General features: G+C 50.7%; 3 protein-coding genes across 6 annotated transcripts; 2 read left to right on the top strand and 1 right to left on the bottom strand.

Annotated features, from left to right (window-relative positions):
• The first annotated feature begins 51 nt into the window (after nt 1-51).
• Nucleotides 52-8,146, top strand: fam199x (family with sequence similarity 199, X-linked). Its single transcript, XM_084469797.1, has 8 exons — nt 52-184; nt 1,752-1,920; nt 2,165-2,384; nt 2,813-2,977; nt 3,539-3,700; nt 4,132-4,318; nt 4,942-5,048; nt 5,297-8,146. Exons 2-8 carry the CDS (start codon nt 1,754-1,756, stop codon nt 5,471-5,473), a joined length of 1,185 nt encoding a protein of 394 aa, XP_084325923.1. The 5' UTR covers nt 52-184; nt 1,752-1,753; the 3' UTR covers nt 5,474-8,146.
• Nucleotides 8,147-8,705: 559 nt separating this feature from the next.
• smim19 (small integral membrane protein 19) lies at nt 8,706-10,488 on the top strand. Its single transcript, XM_084469932.1, has 3 exons — nt 8,706-8,934; nt 9,261-9,379; nt 9,822-10,488. The coding sequence occupies exons 1-3, from the start codon at nt 8,801-8,803 to the stop codon at nt 9,875-9,877; spliced, it is 309 nt and encodes a 102-aa protein (XP_084326058.1). The 5' UTR covers nt 8,706-8,800; the 3' UTR covers nt 9,878-10,488.
• Nucleotides 10,489-10,717: 229 nt separating this feature from the next.
• Nucleotides 10,718-22,970, bottom strand: pld7 (phospholipase D family, member 7). Of its 4 annotated transcripts, none has more exons than XM_084469306.1 (12): nt 22,686-22,970; nt 21,599-21,700; nt 19,751-20,842; nt 18,760-18,956; nt 17,308-17,485; nt 16,660-16,774; nt 15,655-15,782; nt 13,993-14,196; nt 13,018-13,157; nt 12,474-12,639; nt 11,821-11,920; nt 10,718-11,391 (listed from the first exon to the last, which is right to left on the bottom strand). In XM_084469306.1, exons 1-12 carry the CDS (start codon nt 22,797-22,799, stop codon nt 11,189-11,191), a joined length of 2,739 nt encoding a protein of 912 aa, XP_084325432.1. In that variant the 5' UTR covers nt 22,800-22,970; the 3' UTR covers nt 10,718-11,188. The 4 variants fall into 4 exon arrangements, 3 of the variants coding, with proteins under 3 accessions (XP_084325432.1, XP_084325433.1, XP_084325434.1); XM_084469307.1 differs by lacking the exon at nt 22,686-22,970 and adding an exon at nt 21,934-22,091; XM_084469308.1 differs by lacking the exons at nt 21,599-21,700; nt 22,686-22,970 and adding an exon at nt 21,408-21,565.
• Between the last annotated feature and the right edge of the window lie 148 nt (nt 22,971-23,118).

The raw sequence follows: 23,118 nt of genomic DNA, 5'->3' as shown, positions 1-23,118 counted from the left end.
GCTCAGATCACGTGCTCGGCTCGCGTTTCTTCTGTTTATGTCACTACTTCCGGGCTGAGGTCACGTGCTCACCGTCGTCGTCTCGCTCGGCAGTGACGTCGTTGCATAAGTGAGAGTGTCATAAGTGCAAAGAAAGGACTTTTTGCAAATGGAGGTCCCGGGAAAGACCCAATAAACGTGAACGGTGAGTGTGCGAACACATTACACGGACGTTCTGGCTGTTATTCCAACGTTAAACCTCGGATGACGGGCTGAATGTGACGGAAGTGCAGTGTGTGTATGTGTGTGTGTGTGTGTGTGTGTGTGTGTGTGAGTGTGTGCGTTAGCTCCCGTTAGCTGCACCTGGCATGCTCGCAGTCAGTTGACCACACCAAGTTGTGTTTAATCGCTCCTCCACTGGGGGGGGAGCCTGACAGCGTGTCACTGTGGGTTGTATTCGGTGAGGGGGTCCCCTGCCCCCCTCAGGTAGACCCCCTAGAGGCTGGAGAATCACGACCCCCCCCCCCCCCAGCAGGGCTCTGTCAACAACAACAAGCCTGGCTAGCGAGGCACGCCAGCTAGCCGCTACATGCTATCCGCTAGCAGCTAGCTGCTGGTGGTAGCCCCACCAGAGAGCTTTAATGACTCGGTAACGTGATCGATCGACACTGACTTTAATAAAATAATATCTGATGAGCTAACGTGTGTATTCTGTGATCACGTGGCCACTAGTTTTGTTTTACCTAAATCTGTGACGTAAACATGTGGACGTGGACGACTGCTCACGTTAGTGGGTCAACAATAACAACTTAAACTCGTAGGTTTTCAATCTATTGGTGTCTAGACTCCACAGAAGCCAATTAAAGGCGTGATCAAGAGCACAGTTATACGATCGAATACCTTGTTTCTATACTAACTTAATTGACGGGTTGTGTGTTTATTTGTTTGTGTAGCTGTACACAAACATGTGTCTCAAGGACCACACAATCTGTGGTTCTTACTGTGGCTTTCTAAATGATACAATGAACTGCCCTGTCTGTGGTGGTTGTGTCACTTATGTGCAAACCGTTTAGCCTGTTTTTGTGATTCATACAAGAGGCACCAAATGGCTTGTCATTAACTCATTCCATCATCTTGACTTGCAGAATGGTAAAGCATGTCTTACATTTAGGGCATTTAGCAGACGCTTTTATCCAAAGCGACTTACAATAAGTATATGTGTCAGAAGAAGGTTAAACAACAATATACCTCTGTACAGTGAGGATGTCCATAGAAACAAGTGTCATGCACTAACCATCGCTAGGTTAACCCATTCCCTGTATAGAACAAGGATAGCAAGGATAAGACGCTACACAACTAAGTATTATAACTAAGTACGACATACAATAAGTGTGTACATTAAGTGCCAGGGCAAACAACATACAATAAGTTAGAGTGGTGGTAGGGGGTGGCTATGCAGAGTCTACGTGAACTCTGAACAGGTGAGTCTTGAGTCTTTTTCGGAAGCTGGTGAGGGACTCTGCCGCCCTGACATCGGCAGGGAGCTCGTTCCACCACTGCGGTGCCACTGCGGAACAGAAAAGAGTTGTTGTGACTTTGAAGTCTTGTGTTTGGCATTTCAAAGCTTTGCATCATCGTTTTCTTTTGGACACTGTTGTCAAAGATATGATGTGATCCTTCTGTTTGCTTTATTTACATTAAACATCATCACACCAGATTGAACCGGGGAGTAAACCATCAAGCACTCTGCTCTTCTTCCTCGGCCTCTGCAGCGATGTCCGACGCTCTGTATGAGAAGTTCCTGGCCCCTGAGGAGCCCTTCCCGCTCCTCTCCCAGAGGGCCAACCTCAGCGACGTGGGCACCCTGGACGTCAGCGACTTTGGGTGTCAGCTGTCCTCATGTCACAGGACGGACCCACTGCGCCGTTTCCACAGCAACAGGTAGGCAGACGCAGTACATATGCCTTCATCTGTCTTCGGAGTCTGTCTGAGCAGCAGTGGGGCCAGACGGATGTGCCAGAGCAAAAAAAAACATGACCTGGCAGATTTCCCTGGCTCCCAGCCTACGGTAATAGGGGTAGCTACGACAAAGGTGTATAATTATTTCCATCTTAATAGGTCATTTTCAAAGGAAATCATTTTTCCGGAGGGGTGTGAGTAACGCTACCCTCTGTGTCTCCGACAGGTGGAACCTGACATCCTGTGGAACCAGCGTCGCCAGCTCGGAGTGCAGCGAGGAGCTGTTCTCGTCGGTCTCCGTGGGGGACCAGGATGACTGCTACTCCCTCCTGGACGACCAGGAGCTGACGTCTCTGGACCTGTTCCCCGAGGGCAGCGTCTGCAGCGACGTCTCCTCCTCCATCAGCACCTACTGGGACTGGTCCGACAGCGAGTTCGAGTGGCAGGTATGTCGCTGGTCATTACGTTATGTATTTAGTCGTGGTTGTTGAAGAAATGTTTTTAATGGCAGGCATGTGGTATTACAAAGGCCTTGTTGTTTAAATGATATCCATTCTCTGGTGCTTAATCCACTCGAGCAATGGTTCTCAAACTTTTTATATTGCGTACCACCTCAGAAAATAATGATATTTAATGTTTCATTTTTTTCGATATTCCTGTGCGTACCACAAAATAGTGCATCCATCCAGTACCATAGTTTGAGAACCAATGCACTAGTGTTAACAAAGCATATGAACGGAAACCATTCAAGCATGTATGTTATGATTGATCTCTCAGAAATAGTATGATATATTGGTGAAATGAGCAGGAACGTTTTAGTTCTCATCAATGCGTTTGTTCTGAAATATGCGTCTCCACACCTGTGTCCTCTCAGTTACCAGGAAGTGACATCGCCAGTGGCAGCGACGTTCTCTCCGACATCATCCCAAGCGTTCCCAGCTCCCCCTGTCTGTTCTCCAAGAGGAAGACGAAGCCCCACCCACATCCCCACCGCAACCTGGATGAGCTCCCCTGGAGCGCCATGACCAACGACGAGCAGGTACGCCCCGGACACCTCCCACCAAGGGCCTCCTGACCCCGACGAGAGGCCAAGAACCAGCCAACACCAGGGATATCTCCCCTGGGAGTCATCTGTGTATCGCATGTGGAGCTTCCTCATCATCGCTCTTTCACTGAAAGATAACTTTGCTTATGTGCTTCATGCAACACGCTAAGCACCTGTTTGGGCCGAATAGTTTTACACCGATTTTTAAAAAATCCATTTTCATGTGAAAACACTTTTTACACGTTTACATTTTTTTTGCAGACGCTTTCATCCTAAGCGACTTACAAGATCCATACATACACGCATTCACACACAGATGGCGGGGTCAACCATGCACAAAGAGAGCCAGCTCATCAGGAGCGGTGAGGGTGAGGCGTCTTGCTCAGGGACACCTCGAGGAGCCGGGGATCGAACTAGCAATCTTCGGGTTCCAAGTCAACCCACTCTCCCTCCTGAGCTAAGCCGACCCCAGAACAGTTGACAGTAAAGTCATTGGTAATGGAGCAATACCAGTAACGTGTGTGTGTGTGTGTGTGTGTGTGTGTGTCTCCCCAGGTGGAGTACATCGAGTTCCTCAGCAGGAAGGTCAGCACGGAGATGGGCCTGCGGGAGCAGCTGGACATCATCAAGATCATCGACCCTTGCGCCCAGATCTCCCCCACGGACAGCGAGTTCATCATCGAGCTCAACTGCCTCACCGACGAGAAGCTCAAGCAGGTCCGGACTCCTCTCTGAACGAGGCACCTTGAATAATGGCACACATGTACACATTTTCTAAAAGGTGTTTTGTAGCATGCAGGTAGGCTGCAGGGTCCAACATGGCTGCTGATGTAGTGGCAGAATGATTTCACCATTTGGCCGGGAAAAATACAAAATTCATAGTGTTGATTTCGGATCCTGGCTGCATGCCATGGTTAAGGGCAGACCCTTAACCACAGAGACATTGTTAAGGGCAGACCCATGCCTGCTGCTACTTAACTACCACAAAATTCCCCCTTAAAAATGTATGGGGTCATAAACCGTATCTCCAACTGCACATAATAACCTCCCATCCAGCAGTACCGCTCCCTGTTGAACCTGAACCGTTCTCACCCTTGCGGCCCCCCCACCCCCCCCCCCCCGCCCTCCTCTCCTCCCTCCCCCTCCAGGTGCGCAGCTACATCCGGGAGCACGGGCCCCGGCAGCGGGCGGCCGGCAGCGTGCGGGACGGCTGGAAGCGCAGCGGCCACAGCAGCGCCAGCACCAGCGGGGTCAGCGGCGCCAGCAGCAGCAACGCCAGCATGGTCAGCTCGGCCTCCTCCTCCGCCGGCTCCACCAACTCCAACTCTGTGGCCGGTAAGGTGGGGGGGGGGGGGGGGGGAGGACCCCGCGGTGGGGGGGAGGGGCTTCAGAGGGGGAGTGGCTTTGGTGGGTGTGGCCTAGCACCGGGCCCCATGGTGGGGGGAGGGGCTTGGGTGGGTGTGGCCTAGCGCCGGGCCTCTTGGTAGTGGGGGGGGATTTTGGTGGGTGTGGCCTAGGGCCGGGCCCCACGGTAGGGGGGGAGGGGCTTCAGTGGGTGTGGTCTGTGCAGAAGCAGGGGGGACATGTTGTCAGGCACAGAGGCAGCTTAGGATGGGGGACACGTTCTGATGCAAGAGCAGCAGGCGTTGAAGGCATAAAGTAGACCCTGTTCAGAGTCGTCCTCGTAGCTGTCGCTCATAGGGCTTATTATGGATCTGCTCCCTTTATGTACCAGGGCACAGGGAGTAGACTAGTGAGGATGAGTCTACTATCCTGGTACGTACAGGAGCAGACTCATAATGAGCGTGACACCTCTGTCCTATAACGACCTCTCTGGGAAAGGTGAGGCGTGACGTTTCCTGATTGAGTCGTCGTAAGTGGCCGGTCCCCAGCAGGCGTCCGTCGCCGGCTCTATTGGCCGTGTTCCTCAGCTCCTCGTCTCCCTCTGAACCCTGCAGGCGGTGGACCGGCGTCGGCCTGCAGCGGCGGCAGCGTGGCCAACATCAGCCGCGCCCACAGCGACGGGAACCTCTCCAGCGCTGCCGAGCGCATACGGGACTCCAAGGTGAGGGGGGCGTGTGTGTGTGTGTGTGTGTGTCTGTGTGTGTGTGTGTGTTCTGGCCTGGCCTGCAGGGTGTGTCATGAGTGCCTCCACGCCAATCCCTTCATTCCAGGACACGAATATCTCTGCTCATGTAAGCAACGTCCCACGGCGCGCACCGTTCGACGACACTACTTCACAGCTCCTCTCTTGTTCCCACACCCTCCCACCTTCCACCCCCCCCCCCCCCCACCTCACCTCCCCTCCTTCAGAAACGCTCCAAGCAGCGCAAGCTCCAGCAGAAGGCCCAGCGCAAGCAGCAGCTGAAGGAGCAGCGGCAGGCCCGCAAGGAGCACCTGAGCGGGCTCTTCCTGAACGAGGAGGTGCTGTCCCTGAGGGTCACGGAGGAGGAGGACCGCCTCGGCGACGACCTGGACGTGCTCATGTGACACCAGTGAGCCAATCAGTGCTCCCTCTAGGCCTGTTGTCCCCTCCCCTCCCCCCCCCCCCACCCGCCGCCGCCGCTGTTCTAGCCCCGCCCACCCAGGATCAACGACCGCATGCGTTAGCGTATGAACAGCACAGCACGCCCCCCCCCCCCAGCACAAGTCCTCGTTAGAACAAAGGCCTTATTATACCGATTAATTTGAGTAGATGTTATTGCTTTGTGCATGCTTGCCCTTCTCCTGCGGGCGTCATAGTTATGTACTTATTAGTCAACCGCTCGCTGTCGCAACCGCTCGGCAGCCTCCTAGTGTTGTGAGAGCTCTGGTGAAGAATCTAAGTAGTAGCTACCAACGGCACCGAATGAGTGTAGTGAGTAACGCTAATGCTAAGAGCTTTCTTATCTTTGACGGCTGTTTCTACATATAGGATCCGCTTTTAGCCTGCTTTTAGCGAACGTAGTGGCGAAACTCTTGAGACTTTTAGAACCCGAAATTTGAAATGCTTCTGCTTCTGCCGTCCTCGACGTAGTCTGCATTTAGTGGAGGATCCTGCGAGTCCTAGGTGCTGAAAGACCCTCAGCTGCTGCTGCTGCTGCTTCTGCCACCCAGAGACCGACGAGACCCCCACTCACAGCAGGGCGGAGCCCCGGGGCTCCGCTCTCACCCTCATTCTACAAGATACAAAATAATACTTGCTGTACCGCGCTTCAGAAAAAGATGTACATTAGTTTTACTGTTTTTTGTTTTTTTTCAGATTTGAATTGATGAGACTTAGAACCAACAACCTCGGACGTTATTATGGTATGAACCCTCTAGAGACCTTAATGATTGGTCTAGAGCAAATACACAATCCGCTGTATGCTGGCTCACATCCAGACCCCAGTACCTTAGCCACCATTCAAACTTTATATTTCTCAATAGCAAAATATTTACAACATATCTGAATAAAAAAAAAATAATAAAAAAAAAGATAAATGCATAGTTTCCCGATATGGCTCTTAAAACGAATCCTAACGGACTCTGAGACGACGTAAAGGGATGAGCTGGTGGTCTCGGTCTCTCTCTGGCCCCGCTGCTGTGTGCATGTCACCGCACCTCCCCCCCTCAGAGGCTTAGAGGGATCCCTGACACCCCCCCCCCCCCCCCCCCCCTTCAGAGGCTTAGCGGGACCACTGACATCTTCACCCCCGCATGAAGTCTGCAGCCTCCGTCCCGCCCCCCCGGGGCCCGGCGGGTCACTAACCCGACAGCGCGGGACTTTATTTGCGTAGTTATAAGAACACAGCGCTCGTCTGTGTCCATGTAAATAAATGGTGAATAAGTTTAAATAGTTGGCTTCTGGATCTTTCAGACTTTTTGTGCTTCTCCCTTTTTGAAGCGGTTTTAGAATCCCCTCGCGTTCATGTGCCGCCACCAGGATTTGACGTCGTTTCACGTTTTGTACAAAACGGGACCCACGGGTCATTTTGATGATGGCTGTTAGGAAGTTTGACCACCTGATCAGTTTTTAATAATTTAACCTTTTTCGGTGATGTCTTAATTGTAATTTTCCTGAACTATTCCTGTGTTTTCATATGCCTTTGCTCGGTTTGTTTTGTGTAGCATAAGTGTGCGTGTTTGTTGCAGGTCTCATTATTACGGATTGAGATGGCTTTAGTCTCTTGCTTGGCATGAGGCGCGGTGTTTAAATTAGTCTCGGTGAGGTTCGCGCTTGCAGAGCTCAGACAGAACCGGGCTCTCGGTGAGCATATGCATTCTAGCCATCGAGCTTGTTTTTGCATGGCACTGTTTCTAGAACGCATCTGCACAGACGAATTAGCAGGTGATTTTTGTTTGTTTCTTATCCCTGGTCTGATTGAAGGATTAGGTGTATTATATGTGTCTTTCATTTTCCTGTTATTTTCCTTCTGGTTCTGGTCGTTTTCTCTCAGACATCGACCTGTCCGCTTCAGCGCACTCTGTCGCCCCCTTGTGGACGCTCACGGTTCTTGAACGCAACTTTCACTTTGACCTCCTGACCCTGTTTCTGTATGCTGGACATCAGCCTTCGCTTCTGTCTCCCCGTGTGAATTTATGACCTAATATTACAGCCATTATAATAATAAAAAAAAACTATGTTTATGTATTCAGTAGTGACAAATTAGTTATCTATTTTGAAAAATAATAAAAAATAGCATTTTGAAAGAAAAAAAAAACTAGCTGCAACACAATGCAAAAAAACCTAATCAATGTAAATATATTTGCGTTTATCTGACATCCTAAGCCCTTGATTCCCAACTGGAATGTTAATACTGGATTGTGCTGAGGAGTTTGCACGTTGTATGTACAGTAACTAATGACCAGTACTGACATTTAAACGGTTCCAGTAACAATCAAGTTGATGTACTGTTGATGTTGATGTGACGGGTTACACAAGGCGACAAGAGGACCATCCCTTACCAACAGTATTAGTATTTATTGCTAGGATGTGATCTTCTCTGTAACATGGCCCTTCAGCACTGCCCGGCCCAGCTGCTTGTCATCTCTGGCCTGTACATGAACTGTTCACTGGATGTCGTCTGTTGTGTACTGCTGTGCCCTGAACATATACTGGCTCACACAGGAGACTGCTGTCTGCTGGATAGACCCCATGTACTGTGCTCTGGGCGAAATACATTTAATAAATAACATTGTTGCAACCTATTACTGCCGTCTTTGAATCTACTTTGTTTCTGTGGTCGTTTCCTGCACTGTAAATGGGTGGGTTCTGCCTGTATGAGTAACAAGCTGACCATTTTGTATTGTTTACATTGTTTCAGTATTATGTTGATGCTATATATACACTACTTTAAAATTAATGAAGATGACACTTTTCTGAAACTGAATGTCTGAAATTAATTTTTAGCAGATTATAATCTGTTCAAGATTCATATATCAACATGAACAGGCTGAAAATATATATTATATATATTATAGACTTTCACTGCCCAGCCCAACCAGGCCCACCATTTGAAGAGGGCAGATACAATGTAAAAAAAAAACCTTTCACATTCTCATTTAATTCTGATTTAAATAGTATGCTGGGTGGACGACACACTACGTCCATCTGACTACGTCCTCCATCAATCCAGGGGGAACATTATTCCCATAACCTACAGTCCTATACTAACTCTTCTCCTCGCTGTCACGTCAATCCGCCGAGCGGCCGCCCGGGGGCAGCATCCGCACCACACGAAACCCGGAAGCAACACGGAAGTCAACGTCATCGCTGTGTTTGTGTTGCCACTATTGTGTGCACAAAGCGATCAGATCAAGCAGATGCACAATAACACTCTTGTCTAACCGCTGGAGATGGGCGGTCACGGCCTGATGGGGGACGAGCCCGAGTCCCTGGACTACTCGGTCCATGAGGCCTGGAACGAGGCCACCAACGTGTACCTGCTGGTCGTCCTGGTCAGCTTCGGCCTGCTCATGTACGCCAGGAAGTAAGAACGCTTTCCCTTTTACGATCTACACAATGCATTTACATTTAAGTCATTCAGCAGACGCTTTTATCCAAAGCGACTCACAGTCACAATAAGTACATTTGTCAGAAGGTGAAACAACAATATATCGCTGTTGGTACAGTAAGGATGTTCATATAACCAATGGAGGTATAACATACAATTAGTGCGTAGGAGGGGTGGGAGGGGGTGGCTATGCAGAGTCCAAGAGTCAGTGCAGCTGTATTAATCCAGCCTGATGATATTCATGCCTGTGATGTTGGTGTTTTGATTACTCATTTCCTTCTCCATCGCCGTGTAACGTACAGAAACAAGAGGAAGATCATGCGCATCTTCACCCTGCCTCCCGCCAGCACCCCAGAGCCCAACTTCTACGACAGCCTGCAGAAGGTCCGCCTGCGGCAGCAGCTGGAGATGTACTCTCTGTGTAAGCATTCATACCCCAACGATGCCTGGACGTTATATGTGCATCGTCCTGCAGAAGGATCTGGTGTTTTGACAGCAGAAAAGGGAAATGAGATGTAGCCTTATTTCAGTCTAAGTATCTGCAAGCACCACTACAGTTAATTCATTAACATCATCACACACATTCAAACGGACCCCAATCAATGTATTCAGTCTGCTATCATACATTACTTGTCTTAGACAACATACGTTATGAGTAAAAATAATCCAGATGAATATAAATACCATTTGTAGAAGAGCTAAAGTTATGGAATTGTATATCTTATATCTATCTGTATGTCTTTCCGCCAAACCACATTTAAATAATGGTATTGAATTATATTATTAATTATATTATTATTGTACGGTTGTCAAGACCAACAGTAATGTATCACAAACCTCCATCTCTGTTGGGTTTTCCACAGCCAGGAAGTTCGAGCAGCCGGGTCAGACGGAGAGCGTCCAGCTCTCCATGGAATGAGGGACCAGATAGTGCTGTCCACCGAGCAGGTCACCGCTCAGCCCTACCCCTCACTCCGTCTCCCCGAGCCAACCCTTCCACGGAGCCTAGGGGATGTGAAGTTGACCCCATGTTGACTGCTATGGGGACACGCCTTGTGTAGAGGTCTCTGCCGGTGTTGGTTCTGTCCCACAAGAGGGTGCCCGTCGGAACGTAACTTCACATTCCCTATGGAGGCCGTCGGGGTAGTCATCAGGGGGTGGGGGCTCTCACCATCCCTTCTTTGACTTTCTCTCGTTGCAGAGGAGAGCTGTAGATGCGTGCCTGCTCTCCATGTGACCGTAGCGGAGGGTGAGGTGGTCAGTTTGCTGTGTGGCGCGTAGTGATGATGTCTAGGCTCCCCTAGATGGTCATCTCTTAACTGGCATTCCCGTGTTAAATCTGCAATTTGAAGGATCTGCTTCATATTGTTGTTGCGATTAAGCCCTTTTTGGGGTTTTAAAATATTCTGTATATACAAAGTCATTGTTTCCTTTTGTTGTCAATTCTTTAAATACCGTTGTCGTGCATGATCGGATATGTAAATTGGCTTTAAGTAGGACATTTTGAAGATGGTGTATTAAAACTAATGAATCAAACTTGTCTATTTTTTGTGTGCCAATTTTAAGACTTGCAATGGACAACCATTGCAGACAAATCCACCTTCCTCAAGTGTAAAATCCTCAGCAGTCAGAGTCCCTCACCTGCTGGTGAGTGTTTGGAAGCCCATAGCTAGCTTGTCCAGCCTTTTATTTTTCAAGCATAAATTTGTACAGATTCTTTGGCAAACAATAAGCAAATATACAAAATGCGCCAGGCATTATAAAAAATATTCCTAACCAATCGATTTCAAACACTTTCAAATCACTTCCTGATATCTTCAAGAAAACATTTTCTAAACTGTAAATAAAAAGCCAGCAAATAGTGCCAAGTGTTTGATAGGTTTCAATGTATGCATCAAGAAAGGCGGTGATGGAAGGCTTAGTGGTGGAACCACGTCTGTCCCGTCGTCTTATCAGCGGCGGGCAGACGTCTGTCCGGTCATTTGCTCATCGGGCAGACATCTGCCGGTCGTCTGCTCAGTGGTGGACCAGCGGGCAGACGTCTGTCTGGTCGTCTTCTCAGTGGTGGATCAGAGGACAGACGTCTGTCCGCTCAGTGGGCAGACTTCTGTCCTGTCGTCTGCTCAGTGGTGAGTCAGAGGACAGACGTCTGTCCGCTCCGTGGGCAGACTTCTGTCCTGTCGTCTGCTCAGTGGTGAGTCAGAGGACAGACGTCTGTCCGGTCGTCTGCTCAGTGGTGGGTCGGCGGACAGACGTCTGTCTGGTCGTCGGGGAGCTCGCTGGCGTACGAGGAGCTCCAGTCGCGGACGAAGACCTGGTCCAGCTGCGCCTGCAGGGTGGCCTGGCCGGGGCCCACGGCCGAGCCCGTCTGGTTCACCACCAGCCCCACGCCCGCCGTGTGCACAAAGTAGTTCTCCGACCAGTTGGACGTACCTAGAGCACAGAGTTCGTCTATCATCGGGGACACCCTCGCCACAGAGTGCTGAGGCAAGCAGAAACTTTCAAAGGGTGTTGCATGCGTTGCGATTCGTGTATCAGTTGCTTTGCTGCAATTGAACAATTTTTTTTATCTTGATCTTGAGCCAGCCCTGTGCAAATTTTTTTTTGCCACAATGACTGATCTTAATCTGGGACGGCTGATTGCACAGTGTGTGACTGTACGATGTTATGAATCTGTGAGATTCAGCAAGGAATTTATTTTGTAATGAAATAAAGATTCAAATAGCTGATGTTCCCTGGCCGATAGATTTATACAAAACATACAGGTTTATCTCAAACAACCAGTTCCTGTGTGTGCCCACATATATATAAATAAATTTAAAAATAAAAAGAAAGAGAAAGAGAGAGAGAGATGGGGGTTACCTATATAGGCCACGCGGTCCGTCACCATGTACTTGGCGTGGTTGACACGAGCATAGGGGATCTTCAGCTGCTCAGGCGTCGACGGCACCGTGAACACTTTCTGGAGGGGGGGAGGGGCCAACGGCAAACGCCAAACGTTAACAGAAGGAAGGATGTGGTCGGGGGCTTCCTGAGAACGATTTCAACGATAACACATGTGGCCCTGTGGTGGACGCTGTTCTCCTCCTCATAGTCTGAGTGCAAACATCTACAGCATCAGTGAAACAAACCAATCAAAAACCCTGTTTAAAGGTCCCATATTATACCACCAGGTGAGTGTGATCAGCCATTACAAGCCGTTTTGAAAATCGGCCTCTTCCTGCGTTTTAGTGACATCACAAGTGGGCGTGTCCCCCTAGATGTGTGCTGGATGGATCCGTCCACCAGCCTACCCAGTGGACCGTGGCAGACGTTGCACATCTATCCGTCATACATCTAGGCGGACACGCCCACTCGTGATGTCAGAAGAGGCCGATTTTCCCAAAGGGCTTGTAAAGGCTGATCGCCCTCCCCACCGGGTGGTGTAACATGGGTCCTTTAAGAGCTTCACCTGCAGCCCGAACCCCCCCCACCAACAGAACCACAGGACATTTTAGAACCGAACCCCCACGCACCACGTCGACGCGGCAGCCCAGCGGCGGGCGGTGCAGGACCCTCAGCGACTGCAGGAAGACGAACATGGCGCGCGACGAGTGCGGCCAGCAGCTCACCAGCAGCTTGACGTCCACGCCGCGCGCGCACGCCGCCTCGCGCAGCGCCGAGTCGATGGCGGGCCAGAACCTGACCGGGGGCACACCGCAGAGGAGAGAGGAGGAAAGAGATGAACTGCAGGTTGAACTGGGAGAGGGTCAGGCTGAACTGGGAGAGGGCCAGGTTGAACTGGGAGAGGGTCAGGTGGAACTGGGAGAGGGTCAGGTTGAACTGGGAGAGGGTCAGGTGGAACTGGGAGAGGGTCAGGTGGAACTGGGAGAGGGTCAGGTTGAACTGGGAGAGGGTCAGGTGGAACTGGGAGAGGGTCAGGTGGAACTGGGAGAGGGTCAGGTTGAACTGGGAGAGGGTCAGGTTGAACTGGGAGAGGGTCAGGTGGAACTGGGAGCCCTAAACGCCCTAAATGTAAATGTAAAAAGACGGTGCGTGACGGTGCCGCTGCTGGCTTACCGGCCCGGCACCGAGTACTCGGAGAAGGGGAGGAAGTCCATGACGGAGATGTGGACGAAGCTGCGGGCGTCGGCGATGACGGACAGGATGGCCCAGAGGTCGTCTGTGCGGCCGCGGGCCGAGATCTGGGGCGGTGCGGTCTGGAGGGAGACCGGTAGAACAGAATGAGGGACGTTTCCATTTCCATATATATTTCCATACAGATAAGAATGAAATGAATGAAGGAATGCAGCTTGTGAATAAAGCCCTGTGGGGCTGCACAAAGGATAACTGATTTAATATTCTTTAATCCGGCTATATTTAAGTAGAATTTGGTATGATTGAGCTGCTCCCAGTAAGATGCCGGTAGACTGCCAGAATAATAATAAAAAACCTTGAACTGGCTGTGCGACTGTGTGATGGGAACTAGCGGCACACAATCTTGCGTCACAAGATTGTCGATGGTAAGATTCTTGTAAACAAAGGGAGGTAAAGGCTGGACCGATTTTTTGGAATTTTTTTGGAAGTTGGAATATAGTTAGTTGTACGATATGATTTGATAACATTATTTAAATCATCATCCATCAATGCTGATGGATGATGATTTAAATTATCCATCAATTATGAACTATGTCCAGGTTACTTTTAGCTGTGGGCTAGTTGAACTGCTACACATTGGGACTTAATTTCGAGTTGTGTTTAATTATAATCACTTTTCATCTTTAACCTATAAGATATTTATGCGTTTCAAACATAAGGCTCAATGGGTCGTTCTGGCGGTGAATGGACGAATGTGAGGCGTTAAGTGAAGTGCTTTTGAGTGGCAGAATAGTGTGATATAAATGCAGTCCACACACACACACACACACACACACACACACACACACACACACACACACACACACACACACACACACACACACACACACACACACACACACACACACACACACACACACACACACACACACACACACACACACACACGACACTCACAGACAGATAGACCCGTGCAGGCACTCCGTTGAGGCGCAGGGTCAGAGGCTGCTGGGCGCTGGACAGGGCTGAGAGGCGGGCCGGCCAATAGGGCGGCAGCGAGACGTTCTTCTCCGCCCCCAAGCTCCAGTAGACCCCGAAGATACGAGCCGCGTCCTGGGCCAGGCAGCTGCAGTCCTCCACGGAGACACCCACCTCCTTCACCTGGGGGATAGGACGGGCTTAGAACGCATGACTAAGGGAACCGTCCTCGATAATGTTGAACCGATATGCAACGTCTGTTCAATGCAAATGAGTGAGCGAGTCCTAGCAGCCATTATTGTAGGCGTTATCTAGATTGTCAACGCATAAACCACTCCTTGATGTATGCAACCGCCCCGGGCGAATGTACCGCAGACAGTGTAGAGGAATGATGCAAATAACTGCCACAGGCGTAGTGCCAGTGTAGCCCACACGCCCTTCTGCTAAATGCTAAATGTACAGCATACAACTAACGTTTTCTCAACACATTTTTTTTCTTGTGTATTAAAACCACCAATGAGCTCCATCAGTGGCTTGAGAACAGTGTGCTGTTCTGTTCAGTTCTTTATTTGTCCCAAAAGGGAAATTTGGTTTACCGCAGTGGTAAAGACACAAATCAAAAGACATGAGACAAAACCTGACCAAATACAACCAATAAAATAAAATACCACTGTTTGTTAATAAAAGTCTATTCCATTTAAATTTGCTAAAAAATAAAGCGCTTTAGTGCTATTGGAATGTTCCGTCAAGGTTTAACACTTGTTAAGTGCATTTATTGCACTAGGAATAAAGGAAAATGTATACCTATTGCACCTAACCCTAACCCAGTGCGGAGTAGATTGGAGAAGTCCTTCACCACAAGAATGGCCTCAAACACACAAAGAGGAATGCAAAACGTGGGTAGGCAGATCTGCTGAGTCAAATGACATGCAGCTGGTTTTACCTAACAGGCTGAATATGTATGTCCTCCCAGGAAGATTGAGCAATGAAAAGTATTGAAAAGTATTGAGACATTGTGGCCTTTTTCATTTAGGAAGCATATATATATATATCGCCTGTTGTGCAGTAACTAAATTATTTCTACACACACATTTGTAAATCACAAAAGGGGAAAAGGGAATAGCTACTGCTAGATTACTGAAAATAAACGCAATGAGTAGCGAGTAGTAAGTAGTAGTAGCAAGTTCTCTTTTCTGTAAGAATTGGTAAATGCTGTGAACTGCCAAATGAAATGGAAGTCCATGACGACGTTACATTAATCTGCATTGAAAGTCGTTTTCTGCTCTACAGTAAGGTAAAACTTTAATACGAACCGCAGCAAACAGGTAAAGTTAGATTTGAGTGACAACGCCAACAAACAGTCAGCCAGCTGGTTTTTAAGTAGTACTGCCAGCTGCTCTAGACAACACTTTGAAAAACTATCTTGACTCTCATTATGTATATTTAATGAGAATGATATCATTATGTATATCATTATTATATAATGAGAGCTTTGAGACAAGTGAAGAAAGTCATCCATCAAAGTGCTTCCCTAGGGTGTGTGATCTGTGTGTGTGTGTGCTGCACTAGAGTGTGTGAACCGTGTGTGTGTGTGTGTGTGTGTGTGAACCATGTTCTCGCTGCGCTGGGTGCTGGTGGTACCTGGCTGAGGGAGCGCCAGTCCATGTTGGCGCTGCCCAGGTAGAGGTGCTGCTGGTCCACCACCCACAGCTTGGTGTGCAGGATGCCCCCCGACACGGCCTGGAGGTCCACCTCCCTCACCTCCGCCCCTACGGCAGAGAGCAGACAGCCTTCATACGGGCCCTGGAGACTGCTGGACCCCAGGGACGCCAGCTGAACATCCATAGGTTGAGTATAAGCAGAGAGCAGAGACAAGATCCTTCACATGGGCCCTGGAGACGCCTGGTCTCAAACTGCATATCGATATGTTGAGTAATTAGCACAGGGAGATCTCGAGGGGAGATGTCTGCCTTTGACATGTTGGATTGGCTCATATGGACAAATGGACTAATTGTAAGTCACACCTAACGGCATATTCAGATTTGATCATCTTTGAGGAAATTGCTGGTATATATATATGTTACATTTAGAAGACTCTTTTATCCAAAGCGACTTACAATTAGTCCATTTGTCAGAAAAAAAGAGACATTGCTGTCGGTAAAGCAAGGGTAATGTGTTTAGCGATGCTGTGGTTATTCTGTGGTTGTTTTGTTGTTAGAGAAAAGCCTACATTTCCTCTACAGTGTCAAAGATCATCTGGATCTGAGTGGATTTGGGCGTCAGACATTAAGAGCTCCACGGTGCAGACATTAAGAGCTCCATGGAGCAGACATTAAGAGCTCCACGGTGCAGACATTAAGAGCTCCACGGTGCAGACATTAAGAGCTCCATGGAGCAGACATTAAGAGCTCCACGGTGCAGACATTAAGAGCTCCACGGTGCAGACATTAAGAGCTCCATGGAGCAGACATTAAGAGCTCCACGGTGCAGACATTAAGAGCTCCACGGTGCAGACATTAAGAGCTCCACGGTGCAGACATTAAGAGCTCCACGGTGCAGACATTAAGAGCTCCACGGTGCAGACAGACATTAAGAGCTCCACGGTGCAGACATTAAGAGCTCCAAGGCAGCGTCGGCTCAGCCTACCAGCGGCGGCCAGGGCGGCCGTGTCCACGGTGGAGCTCTGCGGCGCGTTGACGGCCACCTGCAGCTGCACCCCTCTGGCCGGGAGCCGGCTCAGCTCCTGGAACACCGCCCGCCCCTGGGGAGAGACGCCCACGCGTCTGTCAGTCACTACACACGGCTCACCGTCCGTCAGTCACTACACACGGCTCACCGTCCGTCAGTCACTACACACGGCTCACCGTCCGTCAGTCCCTACACACGGCTGACAGCGTGGTGTAGGTTTGTAGGTCAGAGTTCACCGCAGGTCAAATGCATATTTTGGTAATGTTATTATATTAGCATAGCATATATTTTGACCTGTTCAACTTCAAATAGAAACATGCACCGATAAGCAATATTAAAGTTCTTTACATTGATATTTCTGAAGAACCAGATGGGGTTAATAATACTACAACAACACAACATCACAACAGGATCTACATCATAGGCCAATTCGAATGAAACACAAGTGAGGTAAGTTCACTGAATGCCATTTGAACCCTGCAACACACACACACACACACACACACACACACACACACACACACACACACACACACACACACACACACACACACACACACACACACACACACACACACACACACACACACACACACACACACACACCTGTGCGTCGGCGGGGTCCGCCGCCTCCTGGTCCCTCAGCGTCACGTAGAAGCCGGCGATCTGCAGCGAGCCGCTGGCCCGGCCCAGCAGACGCAGCCAGCCGTCGGCGACGCTGGGCAGCGGGCCGGGGGGCTCGGAGGGGTACAGGCCGACGGGGACGCTCTCCACCAGACGCACGCTGAGAAGGAGGAGGAGGGGGGGGGGGGCGCGGGGATAACAGGTTTTATACCGCAGCATCGTTGGATACCGGATCCTGATTGGTCACTACTGTTCCCAGGGTGTGCATTGTTTTAGGGGACAGCCCCTGGCTTTAACGGCTCTGAATCTATCCGCTACAAATCCAACATTACTAACGGTCAAACGCGACCGTCAGACCAAACAGTTCAAAAACAATATTCAAAAATACTTTCATTTCATCTAATTAAAGAAAAAGATTAAACATCACAACAACATCATTCCACCATTATCTAATCATTATAAATAACGCACAACATGATGATGCGGCCGAGGTGAAGCCCAGGCTGCTAGCCTCCTCCGTATTATGGGCTGTGTTCCTCGTGCATCATAGTTTATTCCTTCCTATTTGTATTTGAGTGGCTGTCAATGCAACGCTTTCCTTGTATTGGTATAAATATATAAAGGGATTCATAATAGCAACAGCAAAACTAAGATATGGGTATTCAAAAGAATAACCAATGGAATAGTAACTGCTGCAGAATAACTGCTGCCACTCAACCCTGGAACCTGTTTCAAACATGACGTGTTGAGAGTAGCTTAATCTTACAAGAGAGGATTCAGCTCATTGTAAATCAAATCAACACCACAGGGCAAAACAGGTGAATAACCGTCCTTTGTTAAAGCTAAGGTATTATCGATATTAGCGGTATTATCCCACCAGGTGTGAGTGTGAACAGTCATTACAAGCAGTTGGAAAATCTAACTTTTCCTGTGTTTTAGTAACATCACAATTGGGAGTATCCTAGATGTATGATGGATAGATCGGCAACATTTGCCACAGTCCACTGGGCCGGCTGGTGGACTGATCTATCCAGCATACATCTAGGTGGACACGCCCACTAGTGATGTCTCTAGGGCACAGGGAAAGGCATATTTTCAAACGGCTTGTAATGGCTCATCACACTCACACCTGGTGGCATGATATCACCCCTCTAAATCAGCACTGTGGCTGTGGTGCAGTGAGCAGAAGCCACAAGTGAAGTGAGCAGGCGCCACTAGTGAGCACTGTGCATGTGGTGAAGTGAGCAGAAGCCACTAGTGAAGCGAGCAGAAGCCACTAGTGAAGTGAGCAGAAGCCACTAGTGAAGTGAGCAGAAGCCACTAGTGAAGTGAGCAGAAGCCACTAGTGGAGTGAGCAGAAGCCACTAGTGAAGCCAGCAGAAGCCACTCGTTTTCACCAACACCCTGGACGATGGCCCCGGTCTCCCTCCTCACCGGCAGTCTGCGCTGCAGGGCTCCCCGGCCAGGCCCCAGCCCTCCAGGCCCTCCAGGCGCTGCAGCTCCAGCTGGGCCAGCAGGCGGTCCGTGGAGCGGGGCAGGCCGTAGCGCCAGGCGTGCTGCACCGCGCCCCCCACCAGCAGCATGGCCGCGGGCAGCAGGCAGAACAGGACGAAGCTGCAGCAGCCGGACCTCTGGGGAATCAGCAACAGAAGAGAAACAGACACTGAGTGTGGGAGGAGGAGGAGTGTGTGTGGGTGGGAGTGGGGGGGGGGGTAGGTCATTTGACTGGAGGGTAGTAGGAAAGTACTCTAGTGTCAAGTGAAGACACCTGGGGGATAAAAACTACAACAGCATGCCAAAGCTGTTCAGACAGGGTGTGGTTCATTCCACACCAGTGCTGCTGATGCACTTCTTTCCAGTGCTATCGGTGTTATTATGAGCAGCCTTATTATAAACACCCGGTCCCCAAGGGAACCGTGAACAGAGACGACGGCAGAACGCTGTCCTGTGGATCTCCTGCCTCTCATCCGGCTGTCGCCAACTAGTGGCAGCGACAGGTGGTGGTCGGACCCTAGAGCGATGACAATGGTGGCTGGACTGCATAGCCACCCCCTCCCCACCCCTCCTACGCACTTGGTGTATGCTTAGACATCCTGGCACTTAAAAATAGTACTTAGCATCGTGGAGCATCTGATCCTGGCTATCTCTGTTATATACGGGGAATCGGTTAACCTAGTGATTGTTATTGCTTGGCACTTGGTTCTATGAACATCCTTGCTGTACCGACAGCGATATATTGTTGTTTCACCTTCTTCTGACAAATGTACTCATTGTATGAGACACTGTTTTGGTCCTCATACCATCTACAGGTGTGCACGTTCCCACAGACATCCCTTCTCTCTCTCACGTGTTGCCTGATAGAAACCGAGCCCGTCTCACTAAACACCATCTCTCTGCAGGGCGGGGGGGAGGTGGGACTACTGACCTTGGCTGCGGGGCTGCTCCGCTCGGGGGCGGCGGGCTTTTTCCTCTGGGACCCAGCGGGGGGTTGGGGGGCTTTGGGCAACTCAGACCTGACCTCCGCAGGAGCAGCCCGCCGACGGAGACCCTCCGCCTGGGGGGCGCGCTGTCGGCGCCCGCTGCCGTTCTCCGCGACCGACTCGGACGCGCTTCTGACGGCGGAGGGCTTCTCGGCCTCGGCGTCCCGGACCGGCAGCGTGCCGACGGGCTCAGGGTCCCGGACCGGCTGAGGGTCTGCGATCGGCTGAGGGTCCCGGACCGGCTGAGGGTCTTCAAGTTGCCGGGGCTCTTGGACTTCCGCCTCCCCTCCCTCGGGTTCCTCCAGTGCCGGGCCGTACCTCCCGGGCTCCGCCACCCAGGGCGGCAGCTCGTCCGCGATGTTGATGGCCCGGGCCGCGTCCCACAGCTCTTTGGCGGCGGCGGCGGCAGGGGGGGTCACGTCCTCCCGGTAGCCCAGCGTGTCTCCGTCGCCGGACGGCCGGAGGCCCGTCCAGCCTGCGTGTGCGGCCTCCTCTCCCCGGGCCCCGGTGAGGCCGAGGGGCGGGGCCTCTTCCGGCTCCTGGGCGGGCTCCGGGGAGACCTCCTGCACCCGGGCGGTGGCCCTCAGGACGGGGCGCGGTGTCAGGGTCAGGTACTGGTACGGCTCTGGAGCCCGGGGGCCCTCGGGGAGCGGCGGCGCCGGGGCCGGCTCTGCACTGGCCCCTGGAGGGGCGGGGTCCAGCCCGGATCTGGGAAGCAGGCCGCTGATTGGCTGGTGGTGGTGGTGGGGGGGGGCGGCGGCGGCGGCGGCGGATGGCTCCCGCGCTCCGGGGAGCTTCGACTTGGGGACGTCGGCGGAGGGGGCAGGGGGGTCCTTCCTGGGGAGGGGCGACTCGGCGCCGTGGCTCCCCCCCGCGGGGGGCCGCTTCTTGCCCAGGCTGCTCTGGAAGGTGGGGATCCGGGAGACCAGCGTCTTGCCCCCCCTGCGACTCATCTCCTCGGGCTCCTCCAGGTCTCTGGCGGCCCCCTCCTCGTCGGGCGACAGGCGGTCCAGCACCACGGCACACGACCACGGAACCTACGACGCAGTTTGATTAAAGTGCTGAAGTCAAGTCACTTTTATTTATAAAGCACATTTAAATACAACAGGAGTTGACCCAAAGCGCTTTACATCGCAAAATAAAGTGCAAGTAAAATACAGTAAACAAAATAAAAGTAGCAGCAATGGGGAAAGGAGAGGGGTGTTAAGTGTTGTTAAAAGCAAGAGAGAAAGGGTAGGTTTTTAAATTAGACTTGAAAATGCCAAGGGTGGTAGAGGACTTAATATGGGGGGGAAGGGGATTCCATAAATTAGGGGCATCAACAGAGAATGCCCGGTCACCTTTTGTTTTGAAACTGAACTGTTCAAACAAGAACACACACACATAGATGCAAATACACAGTGAGGACATGTTATACTGGTTATTATGAGCAGCTGTAGACAGAGGTTCGTACTAGTATTACTGTGCCAGTAGGATCCAAGATAACGACCAGGAATTGTTACATGTTTAGAAGCAAACAAGTGATTACTTTACTTAAATTGCTGCCATGACAATCAGAATCATAGTGTTAACACTCCTAGAATTTTGTTAAATGTCACTTACCCCAAAAACAACCACGCTAAGCAGCCTCTAAACAAACAGACTGACGACATGTGACGGATGCTGGCAGCTTAACAACATTTCCCTCTCGATGTGTCATCATGCCGGGTCTGCCCCTCCCAATCAACCGAGAGGCTAGGCCTGCTTCTGGCCGCATTGCACCCTCTGTCTGGATGCCAGGGAATTCAAATTACCCGAGCGTCCTTCCCTTCTTCCACTGCGTCACCAGCCGGAGGCAGGTGAGAGTCCTCCGGCTCCATCTCCGTCCTCGACTCACTGTCCGACACATCTGGGTCCTGCAGGAGGAAGAGGAAACGCGTTCATACTCTCAGAGCCAAACCTCCACACTGAAGCATCACCCGGTTAATGCACGTTTCAGAGTTAGAAGGACTGCAGCACATCGAGGGAGTACATTAACGGACACGTTAAGAGCTAATGTTGTGAAAGTATTAAAGCTAAAAGGCTAGAGAGCGAGTTTAAATCACTAAATCATAACATTAACCGCAGTACTGCGCGGTTCCAAACTTACCATGGCCGCTCTGCCTTCACTTTCCGTCTGACGACGCGGCGCAGGAAACACGGAACTCACCTCAACGTTCAATAAACAGCGAAAACTAACCGTTCCTAACGCTCAAACTACCGCTCATCGTTCAGCGGCTCTTAACGCGTTAGGAGGGTTTCTGCAGGAGGGCGTTCAGTACGGACTTCCTCTCTCTCTCGCTCTCTGTCTGTCTGTGTGTGTGTGTCTCCCTCTGTGTGTTTGTCTGGCTGCAGGCCACCTGGTCCACGAGCGACGTGGCGAGAGGAAGAGGAAGGCTCCAGCCTTCCTCTTCCTCTCACCACTCGTGGAGGTGGGTGTAGTTGGGTGGGTGTAGTTGGGTGTAGTTTAAAACACATGTGTGTGATAAACCCAGAGTTGAACACAGCCAAATACACATGTGTGTTAAACTACATATGTAGTTTATTTTAACACACACACGTGTGTGTGTGTGTGTGTGTGTGTGTGTGTGTGTGTGTGTGTGTGTGTGTGTGTGTGTGTGTGTGTGTGTGTGTGTGTGTGTGTGTGATAAACCCAGTCTAACACAGCCAAACACAAACATTCTGGCGGTGAATGAATGGGTCTATGGATGGATGAATGTGAGGCGTTAATCAGTGCTTTTGAGTAGCAATTACGGGTCATAATAATTACTGGTCTGGGATATATAAATAAACACACACACACACACACACACGGGAGGTGGGTCCACGAGTGGTGAGGAGGCTGTGTGTTAGACTACCCACCTCGACGAGGGGCCGTCTGCCGGCTCCTTTAAGGCGGGAGGACCTCCTCGGCCTCAAGTCTCCCGTCTCGCCGCTGCTGACCTCCAGCCTCGCGCGGAGTTTCCTCCTCTCCATATCACGTCAGTCAACGCTTTGTTCGTAAAGCGATTATCGAATTTAAAAAAAAGGATTATCCAAGTCTAACCCTACTACGTGGAGCGATTGCGTGCCGATCCACTTTGCATGTTTGTTACGTTATCTAAGTCATATTTTAAAATCCTGATCTGAATAAAAAAACGGCACGGATTTTTTAAATCGTCAACATCTCCTACGCAACTAGGAATTCAAGCAGTCGCGGTTTCCTGAAGCCGCTGATTGGCGGAGGAGACGTGGAGGCCCCGCCCATACGGCGCAGGGCCCGCCCACACGGCATAGGCCCCGCCCACACGGCGCC

The sequence above is a fragment of the Micromesistius poutassou genome (assembly GCF_964030765.1).
Source record: "Micromesistius poutassou genome assembly, chromosome: 6".
Taxonomy (NCBI): Eukaryota; Metazoa; Chordata; class Actinopteri; order Gadiformes; family Gadidae; genus Micromesistius; species Micromesistius poutassou.
Note: the sequence above shows the minus strand (reverse complement) of the source record. Positions and strands in the feature narration are given on the sequence as shown.

What these genes read in the sequence shown, in the direction of transcription:
- fam199x (XM_084469797.1), top strand. Translation starts at nt 1,754, where the DNA reads ATGTCCGACGCTCTGTATGAGAAGTTCCTGGCCCCTGAGGAGCCCTTC. An exon ending in CGCCGTTTCCACAGCAACAG is followed by an intron (nt 1,921 to 2,164) that starts GTAGGCAGACGC and finishes TGTCTCCGACAG; the next exon opens with GTGGAACCTGACATCCTGTG. An exon ending in CCATGACCAACGACGAGCAG is followed by an intron (nt 2,978 to 3,538) that starts GTACGCCCCGGA and finishes GTGTCTCCCCAG; the next exon opens with GTGGAGTACATCGAGTTCCT.
- smim19 (XM_084469932.1), top strand. Translation starts at nt 8,801, where the DNA reads ATGGGCGGTCACGGCCTGATGGGGGACGAGCCCGAGTCCCTGGACTAC. An exon ending in CTGCTCATGTACGCCAGGAA is followed by an intron (nt 8,935 to 9,260) that starts GTAAGAACGCTT and finishes TGTAACGTACAG; the next exon opens with AAACAAGAGGAAGATCATGC. An exon ending in GCTGGAGATGTACTCTCTGT is followed by an intron (nt 9,380 to 9,821) that starts GTAAGCATTCAT and finishes GGTTTTCCACAG; the next exon opens with CCAGGAAGTTCGAGCAGCCG.
- pld7 (XM_084469306.1), bottom strand. Translation starts at nt 22,799, where the DNA reads ATGGAGAGGAGGAAACTCCGCGCGAGGCTGGAGGTCAGCAGCGGCGAG. An exon ending in GGCCGCCCTGGCCGCCGCTG is followed by an intron (nt 15,783 to 16,659) that starts GTAGGCTGAGCC and finishes TCTCTGCCGTAG; the next exon opens with GGGCGGAGGTGAGGGAGGTG. An exon ending in TGGGCTGCCGCGTCGACGTG is followed by an intron (nt 11,921 to 12,473) that starts GTGCGTGGGGGT and finishes CCCCCCCTCCAG; the next exon opens with AAAGTGTTCACGGTGCCGTC.